At 39.5% G+C, this 24,806-nt stretch overlaps 1 protein-coding gene across 2 annotated transcripts in view; it reads left to right on the forward strand.

Annotated features, from left to right (window-relative positions):
• Positions 1–4,903: 4,903 nt before the first annotated feature.
• The window catches only part of MTAP (methylthioadenosine phosphorylase), a 33,668-nt gene continuing 13,765 nt past the window's right edge, over positions 4,904–24,806 (forward strand). The window contains exons 1-4 of one of the 2 annotated variants that reach the window (XM_069002203.1): positions 4,904–4,973; positions 10,171–10,257; positions 16,362–16,420; positions 18,725–18,892. In XM_069002203.1, coding sequence (XP_068858304.1) covers positions 4,944–4,973; positions 10,171–10,257; positions 16,362–16,420; positions 18,725–18,892 — 344 coding nt within the window. In that variant the 5' untranslated portion in view covers positions 4,904–4,943. Of the gene's footprint in view, positions 4,974–9,969; positions 10,258–16,361; positions 16,421–18,724; positions 18,893–24,806 lie in introns of those variants that run through there. The other variant, XM_069002202.1, reaches the window with a different exon arrangement.

The raw sequence follows: 24,806 nt of genomic DNA on the forward strand, positions 1-24,806 counted from the left end.
CTATTTTACCTTGAAGACTTTGCATACCTGAATTCACAGTGTGCTTCTTTGCACAGAACCTTTCAGAGTTATTGTATCAGTAAATTATCCATAAGATGAAAAATTCTCTTTTGTAAATGGCAGAGTTGCTCTGTCTGTGGACTGCGCAACCTTCATTGAATTAAGGTTCTTTAGTGCACAAGAAGCACATCACAGCTTTAAAGATGATGAGACGAGCTTCTTCATGGTTCCTTCTTGAGAAAAAAATCGTGCTAGAGAAGTAATTTTCCAGTGTTTGTTTTGCTAAAATGGTCCCTTCAAGATACTTCCACTTGTTTCAAATTAGGGAAAACCCAGTGGCTCATACAAACTACAAATAGATTACAAATCACAAACGGATCAATGCGAACTGTTACAGTCCCACATCACAATCAGTGTAAAGAGAGATGTCTTCAGCTACTGATAAAGGTCTTTTGAACTTCTTTGGTTAGCCTTTTGCCGGCAAGCTTTTTAGGGTACACAGACCTCTCTGCTCCATGAGACATATGTAGAAGCAATAAACTAGTAGTTTAGATAGTGGATCACAATAAAGACTTGGAACTTAGGTTTTCAAATATTCCTGAACCTGACTCAGATGCTTACATATGGTAGTCCTTAAGCTAATTTACACTTTAAAATGTTTTTGTCCTAACACCAAACACAGAAATTAATTTTTCTTTGAAGTCAGTTGAAATCATAAATCATTATTCTGGGGACAGGGATCAGATAATTGTTTCCAGTATACAGGAGCAAAGATGAAATTAACATGGAATGTGAAAGAGAAAGCTAGTTTCACAGCAAGAGCAAATGGCAAATACAGGCTTCCTTTTTGGGTCAAATTTTGTCTGACACAGAAGGACACAGAGGATACTCTTCCTTTAAGGTGTGTAACACTCAATCACTATTGAAAAAATGTTGCGAACTTGTAGGGCAGAAATTACAAAGTCTAAAAGCAGTAGAGCATAATGGGAACTCTTGACAATGAGATCGGCATGAATAAATAGAGAAGGTAAACTGGACTTGACTGAGGCTTTATTTTCCCTTCTTCCATGAAAATACTGTTTCTTTGAAGTAACATTAGCACAAGCAATTCAAAGCTCAGCTGTGTGTGCACAGCATTATTTCTTTACAGCAACTTTTGTTGTAATAAAAAAGTAAGACCTTTTGCCTTGATACAGTGCTTTTCACTTTCAAAGCATTCTCACAAATACATTCTAGCTAATCTGAACACTTCTTAACAGTTAAGATTCTGACTACAATTCACAATTCTGACTACAGGAGGGACAGGGTTTAAATTACTTACATGCATGAAAATACTTGATGTCTGAAGAAGGATTAAAACTCAAAGGTCACTACGTCCTAATATAGACCTTTTCTCAATTTTGATTTGTACTGTGAAGAATTATCTTCTCATACACACATTGTTTTCTATAATTAACTAAATAATATACCATTTTTGTAATTAAAGGTTGCTTACACTAACAATAATGTTTCTGTTCATTTGACCAGTATTTCCAAGCTCTATCAGTCACATGACCAAAACCATTAAGATAGTTTTGGGGAACTTGTCAGGTCTTCCCAGACTTCTAAAGACTTTCAGGGTTTTCAGGTATTGACTACATGTGGAGTCCACAAAAATTCGCTTGAGATATGAAAAATTACTTTACATTTAAGTTTGAAAGGCCTGGTACATAAACTACATATTCTCATCTAAAGGTTCTTTTGTATTTTTTGAATGGTGTAAGGTGTAAATGAGACAATTTTTACGTATTATTTTAACTTCAGCTAAGGAAACACTGTCCATGAGACACAGCCAAGAGAAATACAGAGAAATCAAAGCAGAGATATTCCAAGTAATTGTGCATTTATTTTATTTTTGAAAAAATGAAACATCAGTAAACTGTTCATTTTTATTCAGATAAATGGATTTACAGTTCATCATTTGGAATATGAAGTACAAAGTGCAATCTCTAAGAAAATACAAAGCTATCACTTAATTTCAAGGGGTTTTTTTCTGTAATGTCACAAATGAAATTGTGAACTGAAATTGCAACCTCTCTAGTAATCCTGTAACAAGTATTTTTTAAATAGTTTATGTTCACTGTGTTTTCCTGAACATTTTGGTTTTGTTGGGATGGTGTTCAATTACCTGCTTCCAATTTCAAATGGCAGCTGTAGAAAGCTGACTACTCACAATGGTAAGTGTGGTGTTAAAGATTTCTGGATTACAGTTTCCTGATGAACAGTAGTCACTGAACTGGATTCCACCTTTAAATCCTAGAACAATATTTTAATTTTAAGGTATTCAAAACCAAGATATCAAAAGCATATGGTGTACAGAAATGAAAGCATTTAAAATGTTCATTTCACAAAGCACTGTTTCTTACCTGTTACTGATCAGTTAAATAATTTTGAAGGCTTAAACACATGTATACCTTAATTTAGGTTATAAGATTATACAAGTAATGGGAACTCACTAACTGTTCATAAACACCTCACTTGAAGATGTGCAAAATTTCATATTGATACAGGTTTTCCTTCCAGTAAACTGCTGAACTGAAATTCATGTGGTATTAAATGTGAAAAGGTACTTCAAGAGCAGAGTTTTTTAGCTCCTTTTCTGATTCTGAGTCTAAGCTGTCCATCCATTGTCTGAACTGTGCCAAAACAGTTGCTCAGACTAGCTCTCTTCAGAAACTCCATCTAATGAAGCTTCTTTTGAGCTTCCAGCTCAACATTTCTTCAAGTATCTATGTCAGTAACAATCCAACATGAGCAGTCTTTTCTGCTTGCTGCTCTATGTTCAGATTTAATGTAGATATATGGGCAGCATTATGCAGAGCAATATTCCTACAAAACACCAGAGAATCCACAGGTATGGAGTTGGGAGTAAGAATCAACTTTTTACTTCCAGTCCCTAAGAGTGCAAATAGTGAATACTTACATACTATTTAAGCAACATGAGCTCTCATGTTCAAAAAGCAAATAGATTTCATGTAGTTGTGGTCAAAGATGAATACTGCAACACAACTGATACAGCTTTTTATAGCAATTCAGCAGAGGAAAATTGTAGAATTAAACAGAAAAAATTGCCAAGAATTACCCATTAAAAGATTCTGTACACCAAAAGCAGAACATATGCCTCCAACAGAATGAGAAATATGCAGTAAATTCCACTCTTGTTGTGGTATTATGGCTACACACTGAAGTCGTAAAAGTAGTTAGCTATGACTTCACCTGAAAAACTATAACTTCAACTGAAGAAGTTAACCTGTAACATCACTCATGCCCTTCTTTCTCTCTGTATTAAACCATGATTTTCCAAAGTAAATTTCTTATCACTATGATCTACATTTTGACCTGCAGTAAGGTTTCAGCCTTGGTTACAAACATTCCAGCACTGCACGAAGATTGCTAGCACACACTGAAGACAGTGCTTAAAAAAAAAAGTTCAAAAGTGTTTTTAAAAAAAGGTGTTTAAAAAGTGTTTAAAGCTGCACAGAGAGCACATTCCAGCTGATGCATGAGTTCAGCACTAGCTGCTACTGCCTTAAGTTATTGGGAATATCCTTTTTCTTTTGGTACATAAAGAACTGCCTCAAGATCTTAGCAGTTAAAATGTAAGACATGTCCAGTGACGAATCTGAGCCTGCATTTACTAGCAGATTTATGACAGTTTTTTAACAGGCAGGTAGCACTGAGCAGCATGTGAGAATGCCATGTCTGGGTGGCCAATGTGTCTCCAGTAGGTAAAGCTGCTTTAAAGAAAATACGTCAAACACTTTTACAAGCAAGTACTTCCAATTAACAAGATAATGGCTATTTTTGAAAGCTCTACATTCGACATAAATATACATATAATATTTGTAACTACCTAGAGAAATAAAATGCATAAATGTATAAAACCTATTGATGTTTCTCAAAATATAGGATTATGTTATGGTAAAACAAGTGTTCTTCCTAAATGTATGGACATATAGCAACAAGAAAAATACCACAGACAGAAAAATTTTAATTATTAGTACATAATAAAAGTGCTTACCTTTTTCTATCACTTGAAGCTCTATTTAGCTTGGAGAGCTAAACACGTGTAAACATTCTATGTTTACTTCAGACAGATTTTTCTTTTTTGCAAAACATGCTCCTATTTGTTCTCAGACATATTTTTTGATATTGAAAAGACAACCCTTAATTTAGAGCACATTAAAAGTCTAAATTAATTAGGTTTTTTTTTTAATTTAAAAAAAACCTCTTCCACTTCATTAAAAATATTTTACAGTAGGAATTTTCATGTAGGTTAGAGCTAGAATTTTGGTCTCATTTTGCCGTTTCTGGCACTCCACGACTAATAAGCACTTATTCGCTTCATGTTACTGTTTTATAGGATGCTTCAGGGATTTTGTGGTGCAGTTTAGCTCCATCTCTGCTGGCAAATTCAAGGATTTGAAAGGGGGGGGAAGTCAAATAAACCGCTGTGTTTCCAGGAATACGGAAAGGTGGTCTGACTGAAATATAAACCCTCTGAAAGTTAAGTTTCAGAAAGACCGAGCCAGTGCTTAGCAATCTAAGCACACAGTTGCACCTTTAAGCAGACAAATTATTTCCATCACACCCACCGCAGCACCGCTCCGGTTCCACGCAGCGGAAACTCCGAGTCGCAGGTGAGCGTGCAGGTCGGAAGAATTAAGAAGCACGCAAGACGGGCGCCCTGCTTGCGAATCAAGCGGCATTTAAGCACGCAGGGCTCTCATTCACCTCACGGTCCGGGCGCTCCCCGGGCGCTCCGAGACCCCGGCCCGGCGCTCCCCGGCCCGCGCCGTTCGCGGGCCACAGCGCGGGTGGGTACTGCCCCCTGGCGGCCTGAAGCGCCCTCCCGCGGCGGGCGGAGCGCGGCCCCCGCGGCGCAGCCCCGCCCTCCCGCCAGCATGGCCGCCGCCGCCTCGCTGCCCGTGAAGGTAAGTGCACCTCTGCCCAGCCGCACCGCCCGCAAACCCTCTCCGGCTGTCGCCTCCAGCCCCCGCCTTGGGGCGGCTGCGGGAGCGGGATGGCGCGGCCTGCACCGCTGCCCTCCCGACGCTGCCGAGCGCATGCTTGGAAGCGCTGCCTTCCTTCTTCTTTCCTTCCTTCCTTTCTTGCTGCCTCCGTCCTGCCTGCTGTGCCCTTCCCTGCTTCCTGCCGCCTTCCCACCTTCCCCTGCGCCGCCTGCCGGGAGCGGGCCCGGTAGCGCAGCGCTGCCGCTGTGGGCGGTGGTGCCCGCCCGCGCGCTCCCTCGCCCGGGCCCGCGCAGGGGCTCCCGCCGCCGTCCCGGAAGAGACGGGGCTTTTTGATTTTGGGGCTGGGGTTTTTTTCGGGGTTTTTTGTTTGTTTGTTGTTTTGGGAGGTTTCGGTGGTTTTTGGGGGGGGGGGTTGGTGTTTTTTGGGGTGTTTGGTTTGGTGGGGTTTTTTTGGATTTTTGTCGTGGGTTTTTTGTTTGTTTGTTTTTGGTGTTTTGTTTTGTTTTTAGGGGTTTTTTTTAGGGGGGGGGTAGGGTTTTTTTTTGTGGTGGTGGTGTTGTTTGTTTTTTTTTTAATCCGGAGAAATCTCCTTTTCCGGGTATCCGACCCGGGTGTGGGGGGTTTGTCAGTGAGAGGGACCGTGACGGGTCTGTAACCGCGTGCTGTGTTTGGAAACGTGCACGGAACTCTAAGCTTTGGCAGAAGTGAGCAGTGCAAAACTTCCCCTCTAAGACTTGTCTCCTGTGTGCTTGAAAAGCTGCTCAGAGAGGTGATGGCACCAGGGGCAAGCAGGCCAGTGGTCCGGCTGAAGCTTGGGTTTTTACAAACTACGCATTATTTTTCTGCAGTGAAGTAACTCATGGTTGTTTTGGTGTGTAGAAAACAATTACAACCTGTCTTCAATGTACAGGTTTATTGTACTAAGCATAAGTGATACACAACTTGATGTTTATCTCCTTTTAAGCAAAATTATTTGTAATGCCATCCTCACCCCTTTCTCAGTATCCCCAAAACAGAAGAGAAGAGTACAGAAGGGTTTGTTGGTGATTAGTTGTCAAAAGGACCCATAGGTGATCATGACATGTACTAGTGTTTAAGACCCTCAGACAAGTATAGGCTGTTATTGCACTGACACCTCTATGCCTTTGGCTTAAACCTACTTGGGGAAGTTCACCAAACACCAGGTGAAGAAAGGCGTACACTTCAGTGTGATTGTTACTTGGAATCACACAGAGAAATGTGTTTGATCTTTGTAGTTACTGGTGTGATAACTTTTTGCTAGGTTTCACTTCTGTTGCTCTTCATCCCAATGTTTGAGATCAACTATATCATAGTAAAATAATTTGTGTTTCACTCTACTGCAATGCCATTTTACTTGAGATTTAATTCCAGATAACCTTCGATACAACCTCCATTAACTTTTACAGGTTGTATCCTTTATATCCCTTTGTACGATGCAAAGTTTGGAATGGACAATACAGTTTTACATCTTTCCATTCTTGAGGTCGTTCCTAGATGTGAGGTCACTCCTCTGGCTTTTAAGGAAAGGTGAAACTGTTCTTCCTTGTCACATTGTCCCTGTCTTCCCATACCTTCAGTGCCTGGTCTGGTGGGTGGGAATAGAGCTGGCGTCCTCTGACAGGGTGTTGTGGTTTAGAAATGGTGCTCTCCAATTTAGTGTTCCCACTGAAACCACTCCAAACCCACTCTCTGCAGCAGAATGGAGGGGAGAGTTGCAGGCACAAAAGGTGAAGATTGTGGGTTGAGATAAGAAAAATTTACTGGAAACAATGAGATAAGAAAACAAACAGTAACAGCAACGATATAATATAACAAAAGTATACAAGAGAGGCGAGCGGCTCATATGCAACTGCTCACCACTATGCAGAGCCCAAAAATAACCAATTGTCATGCTACCCTGACCCGGGACCCCTTCCCCTGTTTCTGGAAAATGATATAAAGTGATATAAAATAACCTCCAGGTCGTAGTCATGGCCCTCCCAGGATGCTGCAAAAATTAATCCTGTCCTGGCCAGAACCAGGACGTAGGGTATCTCTCCCACTGAGCCTAGAGCATCTGCGTTCCTTTTGATAATTCACTACAAGGTTTGGAAAGCAGAATTTAGTATAGAATCAGATTTTTGTGTCTAGCTCCCAGATGCAGATAGTATTTCTGGAGATCCTGTAAACTAGGAGGAAAAATAATTGTCTGTCAGGTAAAATTAATTTTAGGATTAGAGCTGCCTGCTCTAAGTTGACCTTACAGGACTGGAGAAGCAGCTGCTTCAAAAATATCTGCTAGCCTAACTTTCCTTCCACTGGAGTAGCTCTCCAGTGAATTTTAAGTGAGCCCTGCATTTCCCTACCCAGTGTTGCCTCAGGTGGCCTGAGGGGTGTCCAGACTGCCACTGAGGTAAGTTTGCAGTGGGTAAAAAGGCAGAAGCACACTCAACATAGTCTGGGTCTTCTGTGCTTTGGATTCTCTACCCTGGGAGCTGTGAGTATTTTGCAAGCTCACTGCAGTCTGCCATTTCTGACAGCAGGGTAAAAGCCTACTCAGGAACTGAACAGTGCAGCCAAAGCACATGTTGATGCTGCTGCAGCAGCAGGATTATGGAGGCTGAGAGCAAATTTGAGAGCAACCACATGCTGCCACAGGCCAGGTGTGCTGGTTTCTGTACAGGAACAGTCTGTTACTGTGATGGAGCTATGTGTTCATAATGACCTTAAAACATTGCAGTTCCAAAATAACTTTTAATGGCATGTATCTGGAGCTGTTCTCTCCAGCATTGCACTCTTTTTCCTCAGTCCCAACAACTTTCACTTTGCTAGATGTAAAAGTTCAGTTCCCTTTTGAATCTTAAGTCATAGGACACTAGTAAAACAGATGTTATACCAAGCTAAAACTAGTAAAGTTGCTGAAGGAACCCTTTTTTTTCCTAAATTGAAAAAAATAAAAAAGGCGCCATTTTGGTCCTGTCTTCTGTTAATGTAGCAATCATCAGTGTTTACTGAATGTATGCATGAACAGTGTTAAAGATGTTCTTTTACTGATTTTGAGTTTAGTGATTGTTCCTGTTGAATACCTTCCACGATTCTTAAGGCAGTATGTTATTCATCCTAAAGTGTATGTAGTTTTCAGGATTTTTGTGAGCAATCCAAGTCGGAACCTTTATGATAGCTAAGCAACACGAGTAACGTGGGAACAGATCCATCAATACTACTGCAAACAATGATCTAGGTCTTCCGTAAAGCTTGTGTGTGTATTCAGGGTCGAAGTATGTGGGTTTTTACTATTTCCCTTTGCAGTTCTCCTCCTGGTCCACAGGGGGGTAGCACAAGGAAGTAGGAGTTAAAACTATCTCATCGTATCAGCGTTTACACCATCAGGTGTGAAAAGCTTTGTTAGAGAGGTATTTGATATGTAACGAAGACAACAGAGCCTCTACTTGTTGATGAGCCAGCTAATACAGTGGTTGAACAAATGGGGTCTCTATGAATGTGAAAGTAAGAAAAAGCTAGAGTGAGAGGCAGCTGTGTATGTGTTGTGGAAGGAGGGTCTTGTGTGTTGAAGTCTGGAGGTTTTACTTGGGAAGTTTTCAGTCTTTGTGGTAATAAGTTATGTCACAATGGTTCAGACTTTGTTCTTCTCTGATAAGCAAATCAGTCATGATATGTATTAAACTTGAAAGTGATACAAACTGTGGAACAACTGGTCACACTGAAGAAAAAAGAGGCACTATCATTTTCTTTGTGTGTGATAAATGGTGACATCACTTTTAAATACCTTTACTAAGCTTTCAGTTGTGAAAAGTTTTACAGTAATGATTCCATCCAAAGAGTTACAAGTGTTCTGAACTCAAGAGAAAACTTGACTTGATTGAAAATCTGATTATCCCTAGAGAGACAAAAAAAAGTTCCTTTCCAATGATGAACTAGAAACAAGAAAAATCAGATGCATTTTTCTTAGCTGGAATATGCAATCACAGGCAAATCAAAACACAACAGGGATTTGTGTTGGGAAACCTCTTAGATTTTGTCAAGTCAACACAAAACCCGATTTTTTTTCCAAAAGATTTTCTTTATTTTGGACGTATAATACCATATAGGAATGCCTGTGTCCTGGTTACAGCTATGGTAAAGTTAATTTCCTCTCAGTAACTGTTACAGTGCTGTGTTTTGGATTTGGAATGAGAATGATGTTGATAACACACTGATGTTTTCCTGAGTCATGTTTATCCTAAGTCAGGGACTTCTTTTTTCCCTGTCTTGTGCTCTGCCAGGGAGGGAGTGGAGGGGGTTTGCAAACAAAGCTGCGAGGGAGCATAGCTGGGACAGGTGACCCAAACTGACCGAAGGGATATTCCACACCATGGAATGTCATGCCCACTATATAAACTGAGGGAGTTACCCAGAGGGTGGGGAATGGGAGTCTGGGATCACTCAGCGAGTGGAGAGCAATTGTCTTGTGCATCACTAGTTTTTCCCTTTTTGTTATTTTTTTTTTGTTTTCATTATTGTTATAATTTACCCTTATTACCATATTTTATTTTATTTTCAGTTATTAAATTGTTCTGATATCAACATACAAGTTCGACTTTGATTCTTCTCCCCATTCCACCACAATGCGGGAGGAAAGAAGGGGGGTTTGAGCAAATGGCTGTGTGGTGCTTAACCTCCAGCTGGGCTTAAAACCATGACAGCCTGGTATTCAGTATGGTGGTTATGTGTAAGATTTTTTGTCCATATAAACAAGAAGCCTTGGTTTTAATGAGCTTTCTACACTTTTCTCAGTATTTCTACAATACTGAGTATTTCTCACTCATTAGAGGTATTCCCGAATAGCGCTCTTCATTTTTATATTGGAAATAAAGGTTTAATAGCACATCTTTGTGCATGTTTTCATAGCTTTTTTTAATTTGGTATCTTAAACAGGAAAATCGTGGGGTAAGAAATTGGTAAGCTAAATACCAGTTGTTTAAAATCAGGTATTTGAAATGTACATTCTAGGAAAATGTGATAGGCATATTATGCTCTGTTGATCTGTAGTCTTGCATTACCTCAAGAAGAAGATACATTTTGTAGCTGCCTGGTTCATTTTTCAGGCATGCAGTTAAATGTAAATTGCAAGAAGACTAATATGTACTTTTTGTATAAGATTGGAATTATCGGTGGAACTGGCCTGGATGATCCGGATATCTTAGAAGGAAGAACAGAAAAATATGTTGACACTCCTTATGGCAAGGTCTGTATAACCTTTTTATTTATTACTGAAACTTTTTGCCAGTTTTCAAGATGTTTATATGCTTTAAGAATGTTCCAATTGGTAAATGAATGTATAAAGGTGGTGCTGGCACAACTGTTCTTTTTAGTTGCTATGTTGTGGGATTTTTAGTTTGTAGAAGCAAAGTATTGCAAAGATGATCTGCAAAGAAGTGTATACCTCTTCTCATTTGTAGACTGGATGAATTTAGAAACTCAGTCCTGAATTTGCAATCAAGGGATAAACCCTTTCTCTTTCAAATTTGTGCTGGTGTGTGACCTCTATTGTCTATCAGGTCCATCCAGGAACCTTTCTGAATTGCAGAAAACTGTCCTTTGAGATACATGAGACACCATTTTCCTTGTAACTACTGAATTATGTTTTACATGCCAATGTAAAATCATGCTTATAGCCACATAATTTGAAAATTATTTGAAAATGAAGCTCTGAAACTGTTCTTGTGACACTGGTACACCTAAACAATTCTTCGTGTTGCTTCTGTCCTTTTCCTCAGCAGAAGGGAGTGGAGGCTAGGGCTGTTGCTCTATACACAGCGCTGAGTGTGTTTTGAAGGATAATTCCTGGCACAAAGCATTGTGTAAGGGGAATGAGAGTAAAACTGAGATATCATGGTGTGAATCCAAACATGAATTCAAGATAATGTCCTGAGTTGGACTGGGACTGTTAAGCTGACCTGGATGGAGTCAGGTCACAGCCAGAGAAAGAGAGCGCAGCCAAACAGCAAGCTTTTATCCTTTTAACTATAATGGCCTGTCTTCCTTCTCTCTCTCTGTAGATCTGAACTTCTGATATTTCCTCCTATATAGAATCACATTAACTTCAGCGACTGAATGCAGTTTTCATCCTCATGAGGAGCAACTGATGGATCAGCCTTAGTGTAAGATGTGCAGAGCTTAGTCCACAAGTTACAGTTGCACCAAGTGCAATGGATTTCGATTGAAGCAGAAACAAGCCTCACAAATTCAATTGGTATTATCAGCTGGATCAATATTCGCTTACATTGCTGCTAAAACTATTTAGTATTCAGGAAGGAGGTGTTAGACAACCTGCCACTCATTTTAGAACTACATAGTTGAGAGGAGCAACTATTGCTGAATGCAAGAGGGCAATTTTATTTTTATTTAAGTGTGCCTGGAAAAGTTTAGAAGTTTATTGTTTGCTAGTATTATTTTCCTAAAGATATGTTTTGTTCTTGATTGTTACTGGACTAAAGCCAAATTGTGACTTTTCTGCCACAAAGATACTTTTTCATAGAGCTGTGAAATCAGTGTAGAGATAATCTGCCTGAAATTTTAAGAAGTAAAGGGCTTAATCTAAATAAACTTCAGAACTTTGTGGTCTTTTATTTCTCAAGAGAAACTGAGATGAAATATCAATCTATTTAGTTCAGGCAAAAGTAGGAAGAATGAAAATGGATGCACGTCAAAAGAAAATTGCAAGGCATAGTTAATAAGAATGTATGTCCATTTCCTTCTGTCTTGTAAAAATGCAAAGTGTACAATTCCACTTAAATCTTGGTGTTTCATTCTTAAGTTTCTAGGCAAGGACGTAGCCAAAAGATTTTTGACTGAAAATCTTTCTGGGATAAATATTCTTGGCACCTTTAACATTTGACAGCAGCAAAATAGATTTTTCTTTAATGAAAAATGCTGTTTTCTTTTAAAAGATGAATAATAGCTTACATTTTCTTCATACAGAATCCTTGAATTCTCTGCTGCTTTGGCCTTCTTGAATCATAAGAATCATTTAACAACCAAATTTAGCATTAGGGAATGTGGGAAATATGGAAAAGTTTAAAATATGCTATTATGGTAGTTTTTTGCTGTTCTCTATGTTGACATTGGTCCTCCTATGATCTTTCAAGTTACATTAGTAATAGGGAAAATGCAGTACAATAGTTTTTTTAAAAACTAAGTAAGCTTACAGCTCTTAAAATTTCAGCTGTCTTTTCTCCTTTGTTTGCTTCCACCATTTTCAGTGCATCAAAAATTTGGTATTCTATGGAAAATACTCCAAAAATTTTTTGGAATTCTGTCTCCAGATATGGAAAATATTATTCTTCTACAGGATAACAGATGCTGTTCCAAGCAATTTTATCTTCATCATTGAATTTCAAAGCTACTAAAAAGCATTGTTCGTAATATATTTTCAATTAGATTGTCTTACTTCCTGGATGACAGATCTTGATTCTGAATCACCTTCCCTGGTGGGCAAGAGGTCTTCCTGCTCTAGAAAATTATTCTAGGAGCTCCCTCTCTTTTTCTGGTCATAAGTATATCTGGCAAACAAAGCAGGGGGTAGTTCCACCTTTCAATTGAGCATTTTTTGCTTTCATCAGGAAAATCAGACCATGTAACATAATACTTAAGCTTCTCTTCTACCTCTGCAAAACAATGTACATCGTTTGGTTCGTAAACTAGCTCACAGGTTAAATGGAGGCTTGCTCAACCTCTGAAATACTTTTTCATTGCAAATGCTCATTCTGTTTTCTGTTCCAGCTAGCTTCTGAGGTGAGACTAAGGAAAAAATTAATTCTGTAGACACCACATGAACAATACTTTATGCATATTTATGTTATAGACAAAGGGGATTTATTCCAATTGTTTGTTATTGTAATCATTTGGGGTTAATTGCCCAGGGTTCTATTCTTTCTTTTCTGTTTTGCAACAATGAGTAATATATATCTGGCTTGTATTTTGTGAAAAGAGGGAAGTACTTGTTAAATACATTTATAAATTTTTTACGTTTGAGAACTTTTTATTGGACCTTTTATTAAATCCTCCTTTAAAAATACAGTATTAGAGCTTTGAACTGAAATTGTTCCACTGAAAGTTTTTATTATCTTATCATCACTCCTGGCTATGACTGAGATAATAGTGAAGAGGTACAGCGCTTGGAAAGAACTTGTGGGAGAAAGAGAGTAGAATGGAAGTACACACTAGCTATGCTACATGGTTTACACATAGTTTGAAACTTCTGTTACTATAACTTTATGCACATATCAATAGTTGGTCCAATCTTGTTCAATCTTTTTACCAGCAACCTGGATGAAGGGTTAGAATGAACCCTAAGCCAGTTTGCAGATGATACAAAACTGGGGGGAGTGGCAGACACACCTGAAGGCTTTGCTGCCACTCAGTGGGACCTTAGGCTAGAGAATTGGGCAGAGAGAAACCTAATGGGGTTCAACAGGGGCAAGTTTAGGGTCCTGCACCTGGTGGGGAGAATAACGCCAAGTACCAGCAGAGCTGGGGACTGACATGCTGGAAAGCAGTTCTGCAGAGAAGAACTTGGGGTAGTGGATGACAAGTTCACCCTTGCAGTCAGGAGGGCCAGTGCTGTCCTGGGGTTCAGTGGCAAGAGTGTGGCCAGCAGGTCAAGGGCTGTGATTCCCTTGGCCCTGGTGAGGCCGCATCTGGAGTGCTGTGTACCAGGTCTGGGCTCCTCAATACGAGAAAGACAAGGAACTACTGGAAAGGGTCCAGCAGACCCCCAGAGGTGATTCAGGGTCTGGAGTGTCTCTCCTATGTGGAGAGACTGTAGGAGCTGGGCCACCTTTGTCTAGAAAAAAGAAGACTCAAAGGTGGGTACCAAGAGGATGGTGCCAGATTCTTTTCAGTGGTGCTTAGCGACAGGACAAGCAGTAATGGCCATAAACTAAAACACAATATGAGAAAGAATTTCTTTACATTGAGGGTGGCAGAGCACTGGAACAGGCTGCCCAGGGAGGTCACGGAGCCTGCCTTGCTGGAGACGCTCCAACCCCACCTGCATGGGTCCTTGTGTAACCTGATCTAGGCAAGCCTGCCTTGGTAGGAAGGCTGGACTAGCTGATCGCGACAGGTCTTTTCCAACCCTAACAATTCTGTGATTGTTTGATCTTTACAATCTTTAGTATCTTTTAATGAACCATGATGCAGTATCTGCAATTCTTTTCTTAAACTGTCCATTCATCCATTAGCAGTGCTTTCTTTATTCCAAGTATTTCTTTTTCTCTTCCTTTTTCTAGAAATCATGTGCCAAAAAGGTGTTCAGTATGTCACCTGAAAAATGTGCAGAATGCATTCCATGGAAATCTGTGCAAAGGTGTCAGCTGGACAGTACTATTACACAACTATCCTGTAGCCTTTTGGAGTGCTAGGATTCAAGCAGATAGGGAAGAAAACCCTGGCTACAGCAACTAGATTTTGAAGCCTGTGGATTTTAGAGCTGTCCTTTTTGCATTGTCAATGTACGCCAGAAGTCACTGGAGTTCTGTGGTAGGAATAGAAGTCAAACAGCACCTTTCTACCCCAAATCTTTTGAAAATGATGTAAACTTAAATCTACCTCTTGTAATAAACTTGCATCTGTTACTTATAAAACAGAGTGTCCAGTCATCAATATGCTGATCTTTTTGACGGGAGGCAAGAACTTTTGCTGGAAATCCTCTTTAATTTTTAAGAGTATTTTTGTTCCCTTTTGGGGACTAAGTGCTTATTACTTCACACAGCAAATGTTTGTAAACAAAACAAAATCCCAAATTCTAATTTTTGTGAACCTTCCTTTTTATGGAAAGTTGCAATGGCAAGTTGCCTTGACCACTAGACAGCAAGGCTTTTGCCCTGTGTAAAATTTCACTTTTAAAGCCATGATTGCTTCAGAAGAGTATATGTAAGGTAAACACTTAAATATTGATAGTTTAATATTAAATGGAGACTTGAAAAAAAAGTCAGAATAACTACAGTTCTAAACATAAATTTTCTGGCATGTTCCTTTTTTTTAAGAAAAGGTAGTAAGTGTCTGCCAGAATTTAAGCATTGGTGATAGAATAAATTATAGTGCTTTGGAGAGCTTTCACATGAATAATTACCAGAAAGAGCTGTACAATAGGAAGTAGAAGGTGATGTTTTGTATTAGAAATGAGAATCTTTAACATGGGACTCCCATATCACTTTATTGTCAATCTCTGCAGATTTTCAAGTGTGTAATAAAATCAACAGCTGTAAAACTAAACACTAACTGAAATCTTGAATCTAGCAGTATGATTTTATATGTATTCTATCAAGTAGCTGGCAACAGAACATTTTTAAATGCAAATGTGTGATTCTTTCAAGACACTTGCAAACTTATGATCAGTAGATAAACCATTATTTTGTTAGTAGCTGTTTTAAGAAAAAGGGAAGCTAGAACATAGTGTATTTCAGAAGGCCAGGAGCAGAACACAGCCCACAGAGGAGTTGATTTATTGTAATGGTGGTTGATGACTTGGAGGCTGCCTCTCATGGGCAGGATGACCCATCTCCATGGCAGGGGACATGTTCCAGCTGCCTAGCTAAAATCAGAATGCTCTGTTGTCCTGGCTGGTTGATAGTCAGGAAGATTGTATTTTCTTGTTGTGTAACTGTGAGAGAAGTCCCTGGGCTGAGCAAATACAACACTGCTTCTGCCACTTATGTACCAGAATTTCTCTGTTATATCACATTTCATTTCCCAAAAGCAGGACTCCCAGCAGCAGGGAAGAGTGAGTTTTTCAGGAAGCTGGAGGTGAGTGAAGGGTAGGTTAGAGGAATGCAGAACTCTTCACACCCCTACTACAAGCCTGAGTTAGAAGGAGGGCAGAGAAAAGAATGGCAAGTGTTATGAAAAAGCACAGATTAAATGCGATTTATGTTTAAAGGGAGCTTTACTAGAGAATGGCACCTATTTAGCAAAAAGAAACTGAAGTTTACCAGAAAGTGAATCATGCTAACCAATTTAATGGTAACATGTGCATGCTACTATTTTTTTGTGTTTGAAATACTCTCTTCATATATCACCGTTTGAAACCCCAAAGTAAAAAGTTACTATGTTAATGTTGGTATGAACACAGAAAATTTGTGATAATCCTTCTAGTCTCAAGTTTGCTGTTCCTGTTCCAGACTGTTTTACTAATCTGCCATATCAAATTACAGAGCTGAGCTCAAGAAAATGTAAGAATACAATGGTAACCTGTATTTTCTTCTGTAACTGTTGCGCTTATTTTTAGGTAGTAGTAGAGGTTTGCAATGTGATTGTCAGGCTGTAACTCATGTGCTTGTTTTGCAGCCATCAGATGCTTTGATTTTGGGAAAGATCAAAAATGTGGACTGTGTGCTCTTAGCAAGGTAAATGAGCATTTTAAGGGGGTTTTTATTATGTGTCGTAAAGTTTTCTCGGAATTTTTTCTCTTTTCATTAGGTGAACTGAATTTCTTGTCTGATACTGTCTTGCTCTTTGTGGTAGCAAAGTCCAGCACAAGTTTAGGTTTTTCATGAGCAAATTTGATGCTGCAAGGACTGAGAGTATTAAAAATGCTGTGTAGGTTAGATATAAATCTGGTGGGAGGTGTTGCCCTAGTAAGAATGGCAGCCTGCAAGGCCACCTGCTCTGATGGTAGATAGGTGGTGCTGATAACCTTACTTATTAATTCATCTGCTCACTGTGTTAGCAGATGTCCTTTGTGAAATAGGGAAATTGTCTGCTTCCGGATGAACTGTCTCTGGTACCACTATAAACTCCTCCAAATCAATCCCTTAGATTATTGAGTCCTCCTGCTGTTACAATTATTGCTTAAGGTGCTGCATCCCCTGCAGTTCTCTCTCGCTGTGTAATTTTTATTCAGACATCGTTTACTATACTTGAAGAGACTCTGGAAGCAGGATCTGCAGATGAATGTGTGGAAATTTCACGGTGGTGTTAACCATGGATGTCTAGGACCAACATGCTCCTAGATTAAATATAAGAATACTAACACAGTTCGCAGCATCTGGGCAGAATGGACAGAGCGGGTGCTGATGACACAGTCCATCTTCAGGCCCAGTCAAGTCAAGGTGATTAGTCAAGCACAGGATCCATCCAGGGAATCCAGGCAGGAGCAGTAAGAGGTGAGAGACAAGGCTGTAGTGTGTGTCTAACGCCCACCCCGCTCTGGAGATAAACCACAGCATAGGTCTGAAGGCCGTGGGGGAGACAGGACTGAGGACAGGCACACTGTGACACAGCTCAGGCCAGGAGGGAAGACTGGGGCCTGAGCTTGGAGGCAGGAGCACTCAGGCTCAGAGGCATCAGGAGTTTGTGTGGAGGCCCAGGGTGAGACTGGCCAGGGCACTTAGGACCCAGTGGTGCACTCAGGGCCCCAATTCTTCTCATGCCAGTGTTTTTCCATTAAATCTGCTGACTGCTAAGCATCTCTGCAGCTACACTTCTGTCTGTGGTTTTACTTTTCTTATCTTTCATGGACTTTGCTCATGTGTTTTATTGCACCTGGACAACATTTTTCTCATTTTCTCAAATGAAATGCTAAGTCATGTTCTCATAGCTGTGCTGTTTCAAACTAGACCTTGGGCAACAGGTGCCTGAACAATTTGGCTGTGGTTTACCTCCTCACTGGGATTTATGGCCGTTTATATAGAAACCTTGTGAGTTTACTTTTAGGGCTAAGGTACCTGCAAATTTTACTTTGTGTTTTGGCTTCTGAATCAGGTTGAAAAAAAAAAAAAGGCATGTATATTGTGTAAGAAAATTATGACAGCAACTGCAATAAAGCAATAAATCCGTGTGCCTAGTAGCTTATCAGAAATGCTAATGACAACATGGGAATCCTGCCATCCTGCCTGACAGTGCTTGGCCATGTTGTGTGCAGTTCCTGAATGATCAAATTCTTAGGACTTTTTGGCCTCTGAAAAAAATCAGTTGAGAAATTAAGTTCCTTCTTTTCTCTTACATGGTTGAAAATAATTTTCCAATGTGTTTAATCGTGTAAGTGATGTACTTCTGTAGCAAAGACAGAGATAGCACAAAAGTTTGTGCTTATAAGACCAAGTATTTCCTGTCTTGGTGAAAAAGAATACTGCAGCAGTGTGAAGTCGTTCTTTTAATTTATGAAAGTTGTCAGATCACTTTAAGATCAAAGAGAAAAATGTGATGATTCTACTGTTTTCTTTGGAAAGATGACAGATTAGAACACAATGTGCTGTGATGTGCCACTCTTTGTGTGGGAGAATACGAGCAATGCTTCTGGGCAGAAAATTCATGGAGGTGTATATAAATCTTAAAAATTTCCTGTAGTGTGTGGAAAAGGGATTTCAGAATCTATGGAACTGGCTTAGAAAATTCAGAGGAGAATACTTATTTTACTCTTGAAGCTGCTGAAGTATATTTGAATTGTATTTTTAAGATCTGTTTCGTTGCAGTCTTGGACTTAAAATTTTGCATTTAAAAAGAAAATTATACTATTGCTTCTTAAATTGAATTCTGAGAGAAGCTTAATACATTTAGGAAAACAAAATATACCGGAAGTAGCTGAAATGGTCAGTTCCATTTCCAGTATTGTTAGGGAAAATATGTTTCCTGAAATTCTCCTTATTTGGGAGAAGGAGGGCAATTTCAGTCTTATGTATTTTACTCTCTTGCAATGTGTATCTTTGCAGACATGGAAGGCATCATACAATTATGCCATCAAACGTCAATTACCGTGCCAATATCTGGGCATTAAAAGAAGAAAATTGTTCCCACGTATTAGTGACTACTGCCTGTGGTTCATTACGAGAGGAAATACAACCTGGTGATCTTGTCATAATTGACCAGTTCATTGACAGGTGAGTGAGAGGGAGGACAAATGGGGATTAAACCGTATAGTTACATGTTCATGTTAAATGAAGTTTTTGTAAAATGAGCTGATATCCTCAGTTCTTCAGTCAAAAAGCAAGATTCATACAAGAAAATATGATAGGAAATGGGGATGCAGTTATAAAAAGTTCCATTCTAAGAGAGATAGAAGTACCGGGCTTTGAAGAATGGCCATGAATGAACTAATGTATAGCTCCATGGGAAAACTGTTCAGAAGAAGAACAGATCTTTTATTCTCAGAGCACAAGCCATTCCAAGCTTTATGAAGACTCTGAAATGAGATGGAGAAGTACAAGAAAGCATAGTAGGAATCAGCTAGGAAAGTATATGCTATAATAATGAGATGCTGCGCAAGAGACATAAATGCAACACAGTAGCAAAAGAGAGGAGGTTGTTTTAAAACAAGGACAGATGCTTGCATATGTTATTTGTTAAGAATCATAAGGAAGTAAATTTGTTTCCAAAGTTTTCCTACGCCAGCCAGTCCTATCCTCCATGATTATCTCACTAGAAAAATTCAAGCAAAGCTGGGGGCAAAATAAAAGCTACATTTAAAGATCACCAGCAACACCAATAATTGAAAGATCTGGTTGCACACTTTAAAGGTAAATCTGTTTTTATTACTTGGAGGTGTATTATATCTTGAAGTCTTATTTGGGTATTCCACCTAATTTAAAGTATTTTAAATGGTTTATGCATCTTCTTTGGGCATTTGTGGCGCTACTAGTAGTATTTCATTGCCAACTGAACATGTAAACCTAGATTTGTTCCTGTACTAGTTTGAAAGAAAACCAGAGATACTTGAAAATCAGAACTACAACTTAATAGGAAAATTAAAAAATAAATACAGTAGTACAGAAATACTGCCAGAGTCAGAATACAACCTGACACCCTGTCAGGGTGGTGGTAGCAGTCCAATTAAGTGGTGGCTGCAATCCTCTTGAGGTGACAGATATGGTTCTGTTGAAGGGGTGATCCTGTAGAAGGGTCTGCTCTTCCTCAGAAGGTCCAGTGGTGGTTATGTAGCTCTTGTCCTCTGGGAACCCTGGAGGTAAGGGGTGAGTGTGGTGTTCCAAACCTCAGATCATATCATAGGTAGCAATGCTTGGTTCCTCCCCCTGGGCGGAGCATCTCACAATGGGATGATGTAATTCTATGAGTCATGCAGTGAGGTTAGGCAGCCCATAAACAGAAGATATCCCTCAGAGGGAGTTATCAGGCATGTGTTATGGAAGAGACAAAGAACACTGCCCCACTTGGTTTTAACAGATGGTGATAGAATACACTTTTGGTTACATTTTACGTTGTAACCTAAGACAGTTCCCCGCAGTTCAGTGCTACTCAAATTTTGACTTACTTTTTTTTTGCACGTGTAAGTGAAATGCTATTTTTCTTGTAAGAGTAGGGTTTAAATGTAGTGTATCTAAGTTACTAAGTACTGCAGGGGCAAGCCCCATATAAACTGTTATATATTTTCCTGTTATACTAGGTTGATTTATGGGTGGATATCAGGTATATTGCTGACAGTGCTCTTTTTTTAATACTGATACTGAGTTTTGTAGGAAGGATATTAAACAGACTTGGGGACATGGTTTGAATCATTGTGAGTCAAGCACCAGTTATTTTCGCAGCATTATCACTTGGCAGACTCCTGGTTAAGTGAGGGGAGCCTCTGCTTGGCAGTGGTGAATGGCACCTGGAGTACTGTATCCAGTTCTGGGCTCTGCAGTGCAATTTGGACATGGACATACTAGAGAGAGCCCAGCAGAGGATCACGAAGATGCTAAAGGACTGGAGCATCTCTCCTGAGAGGAGAGGCTGAGACAGTGGGACTGTTCAGCCTGGAGAAGACTAGACTCAAGGAGAATCTCGTTAATGTGTAGAAATACCTGAAGGGAGGGTGCAGAGAAGAAGAAGCCAGGCTCTGTCCAGCAGTGCCAGGATCAGAGGCAGTAGGAACAGACTGAAATACAGGAGGTTCACTTTGAACATCAGTGAACACTTTTTACTGAAGGTGACTGAGCACTGGCACAGGTTGCCCAGAAAGGTGGCAGAGTCTCCATCCTTGGAGATACTCAAAGCCATCTGGATATGGACCTGGAGAGCCCATTCTAGGTGGACCACCAGGTGACCTCCAGAGGCCACTTCTAGCCCCAACTGTTCTGTGATCTCTGTCTTCATTTAGAGTTCATTCAGATGGTCACCAGTAGTAATGGTATAGCCTATTTATGAGCAATGTTTCATTTGGGCTAGTAAGTATTTGTTTTGATGTAGGCAAGGGGAAACTTTTTGTGACTTGTTTAATGGCATCAGGAAACCAAAACACTTCTCAGTAAAGCATGTTGAGAATATTTCAGTGTGGAAAATGATACGTAATATGAATCATCCCCAATTTACAGTTTAATTCAGAAAATTGGAATGTTGTGATAGCCTGTCTCTATTGACAGCTGAATTTCTATGTCAAGTGTTTTTTTCATAATGTTCTATGCCAGGGAGTGTTAGACTGCCAAGTCTTTGGAGATAGGGTCTGTATCAACAGCAGTGTAAGAATGATTGCATTATATAAGTCATTATGAAAACAGCGCTACTGATTGGAAGATATTTTCATAGGACAGAATATTTTCGTTGTCCACCAAAATCTGAAGATAGAATAGATAGAAAAGATAGAATTTTTCTGAAATACCTTCTAATGAAAGGTCAGGGTCCTGCAAACAGTCTTAGAAAGAAGATACTGGTTAAATTTGCAAAAACAGTCAGTTATTTTTCTTGAAAGGTATTCTGGCTTCTATAGAGTGGCTAATCCATGCCAGGCACTACATAGGAAAGAAGATGGGATCTCGGTGGCAGGGATTTACTCAAGCCACCATAAAAATCAGTGCCTTCTAGTGTCCAGGTATCTTTTAGTATCTGGGCTCTCTCTATATATATTCTCAATAGGGAGCATTCCTGTTCTCAATTCTCCTTACAGGTGAAGCAAAATGAAGGAATAGTAAATAGGAAAGGGAAAAGAGCTAGAACTGAGCAGAAAACTGTACGTAGCTATTGTAATTTGCTCTCCTTGGGCATGCACACTGTGAAATGAGTGACAGGATTGCAATATCAGGAGTTGTGTAGGATTTCTGCCTAGCATGGGTTTGACTTACAGTGTGAAACACTGAATAGGTGTAATTAGAACTATATAAGATTTCCTAACTTTGGAGAGCTTAATTCTGCAGCTCATTACCACACCTAGTGTTTGACTCCGTATGTAGTCTTTGCTTTCTTTATGTTTGTTATTTTGTGTACTTAACCACAATTAAATAAATACAAAAACACATATGTTGTGTTCTCCTTGCTTCCAAATCCAGAAATAACCACTTGTTATTATAGTTTGCAACAGCTCTCTTCTTTAAAAAAGTACTTTAAAAATCTGGGATAATTTTTTTTCTGCCTTTGACTCCTATTAGTTTATTGCAGCACTGTTAGTCAGTTGACTACCTCAGACTAATTGGGGGCTTTTGAATACTCTCTGGTTTGCTGTTGATATTTGCTAGGAAGAGAAGAGCAAGACGGTAACTACTTACTTGAATGACTGAGCTCAGTTGGGGAGATGTAGAAAATAGCTTCCTGTAACAGCTGCCAGTTTTATTGTTTCTGTTCTCTGTCACAAACACTACTACAATTACTGCAGTATTGTTACACTCTGTAAATTTTTTTGTAGAATTTTCTTCTAGTGTCCCTGAAGATGCAGACCATACTGAGACTGCTTTTTATACAGCTGATGCCAGTGTGAATTTACATTTTATTCTTTTATTACCAATAGTTTGGTAATTCAACACTACTGGAAGAAGGAGGAAGGTGATGATAAAAGTGGTAGAGGGCTGTTTGTCACAGATGGAAATGACTGGTTTGTTCATTTATTTGAGTTGGATTTTGCTTCCTAGATTCAGTCATAGTCAGAATTGCCAGAAAACCCTGTGTTACTGTGATAAAAACCAAAATGAAGGAGCAAAAGTCACCTTACTGTCTGATTAAAAGTATGACTGTTGTTGCAGGTACAGGGGCTTAGTGGGGTTTAATTTCCAGGTGGGTTTTAAACTGCAGCAGATGCGGAACAGAAATTGTCTAACTGCGAACACGTGTGGTCCACTGCTCAAAGCAGTTATAGGTCTTACTGTTTTTACTTACTCCCGTGCAGTTTGTATGAATGGTGCAAAATGTAGTGGTGTCTTCGGTTAAACGTAAAATGTAACCAAAAGTGTATTCTATCACCATCTGTTAAAACCAAGTGGGGCAGTGTTCTTTGTCTCTTCCATAACACATGCCTGATAACTCCCTCTGAGGGATATCTTCTGTTTATGGGCTGTCTAACCTCACTGCATGACTCATAGAATCACATCATCCCATTGTGAGATGCTCCGCCCAGGGGGAGGAACCAAGCATTGCTACCTATGATATGATCTGAGGTTTGGAACACCACACTCACCCCTTACCTCCAGGGTTCCCAGAGGACAAGAGCTACATAACCACCACTGGACCTTCTGAGGAAGAGCAGACCCTTCTACAGGATCACCCCTTCAACAGAACCATATCTGTCACCTCAAGAGGATTGCAGCCACCACTTAATTGGACTGCTACCACCACCCTGACTGACAGGGTGTCAGGTCATATCCTGACTCTGGCAGTTTAAGCCAGTGTTTCTGTATCATTGCCTTGTTATCTATGGTAGTAAAGAACTGTTATTCTTATTTCTCATATCTTTGCCTGAAAGCCCCTTAATTTCAAAATTATAATAATTCAGAGGGAAGGGGGGGTTACATTTTCCATTCCAAGGGAGGCTCCTGCCTTCCTTAGCAGACACCTGTCTTTCAGACCAAGACAAGTGGGATTTCTTTATGATGCCATGTAGTGATGTGACCATTCTCTTCAAAGAACACAGGGCATCTGAAAGTCAGATACTAATATTTATAGATATGAGATCTTTTCTCGGACTTTTCTGATTGAAAGTGTCTCACTAATAACATCGGAAATACTATAATGCAGGAAATGGATTATGGCTTTTACAATTTCCTCCAACTCTAAATAATTCATTAGCAGGCAAAATGGAAAAGTGTGAAGAATTTAATACATTCTCTTTGCAGCTTTTCAGTATCCCATAAAGGCAAAATTAATATTAGTGTTTCATCTGATTTTAACAGCTGTGTCCCATTTTCCAGATGTTTTTAATTCATCCATCTCTTTCCTATTTTATAATCTCATTCTTAAGGCTATCCTATTGATGCTTTTTTTTTGTCCAAACCTACTCTAACATGTAACTTGTATTTAAAACCTTCTTTTAAATATTTTCTAGTGATTTTATTGGAGAGCTGTTATAAAAAGCATTACCAGCAGTTACTTTGTATTTCAACTGTGGATTGAATTTGGCTATTGTCTTTATTTTCTCCTGTAAAGCACAGTATGTGACACACTGCAGGGAAGAAGGGAGTGTCTAAGAACATTTTTCCAGATGGTTTGCACCATCCAATTAGTTGGTTGATTAGCTTGAGGCAATGCATTTGAGGGTAAAGCGGTAGTGGGTAGAAGTTCCATGTGTTCCAAAATGGCATGCTGGATGGTAATTTCAACATGTTTGACCATTTCCATCCATTGAAAGAAAAGAGAAAAAGGATTCTTCTACTTGGAAGCTGGCAGTGCATGTGCATGTGATCTTTCTGAGAACATGAAGACATCCCTGTTCCAAGGTTTTTCTGATTGAATTCACACTTCCTTCATGCTGGAAGTTGTTCTTATAAATTCCCATCCTTTCAATGTAGGAATGCAGTGATATTAGCAAGTTCTATTTTGACTAGCCTTGTGGTATTTGAGATTTTATTCCTTCCCTTCTTAGAGCATACTTACACTTTT

This window comes from Aphelocoma coerulescens (genome assembly GCF_041296385.1).
Source record: "Aphelocoma coerulescens isolate FSJ_1873_10779 chromosome Z unlocalized genomic scaffold, UR_Acoe_1.0 ChrZ, whole genome shotgun sequence".
Taxonomy (NCBI): Eukaryota; Metazoa; Chordata; class Aves; order Passeriformes; family Corvidae; genus Aphelocoma; species Aphelocoma coerulescens.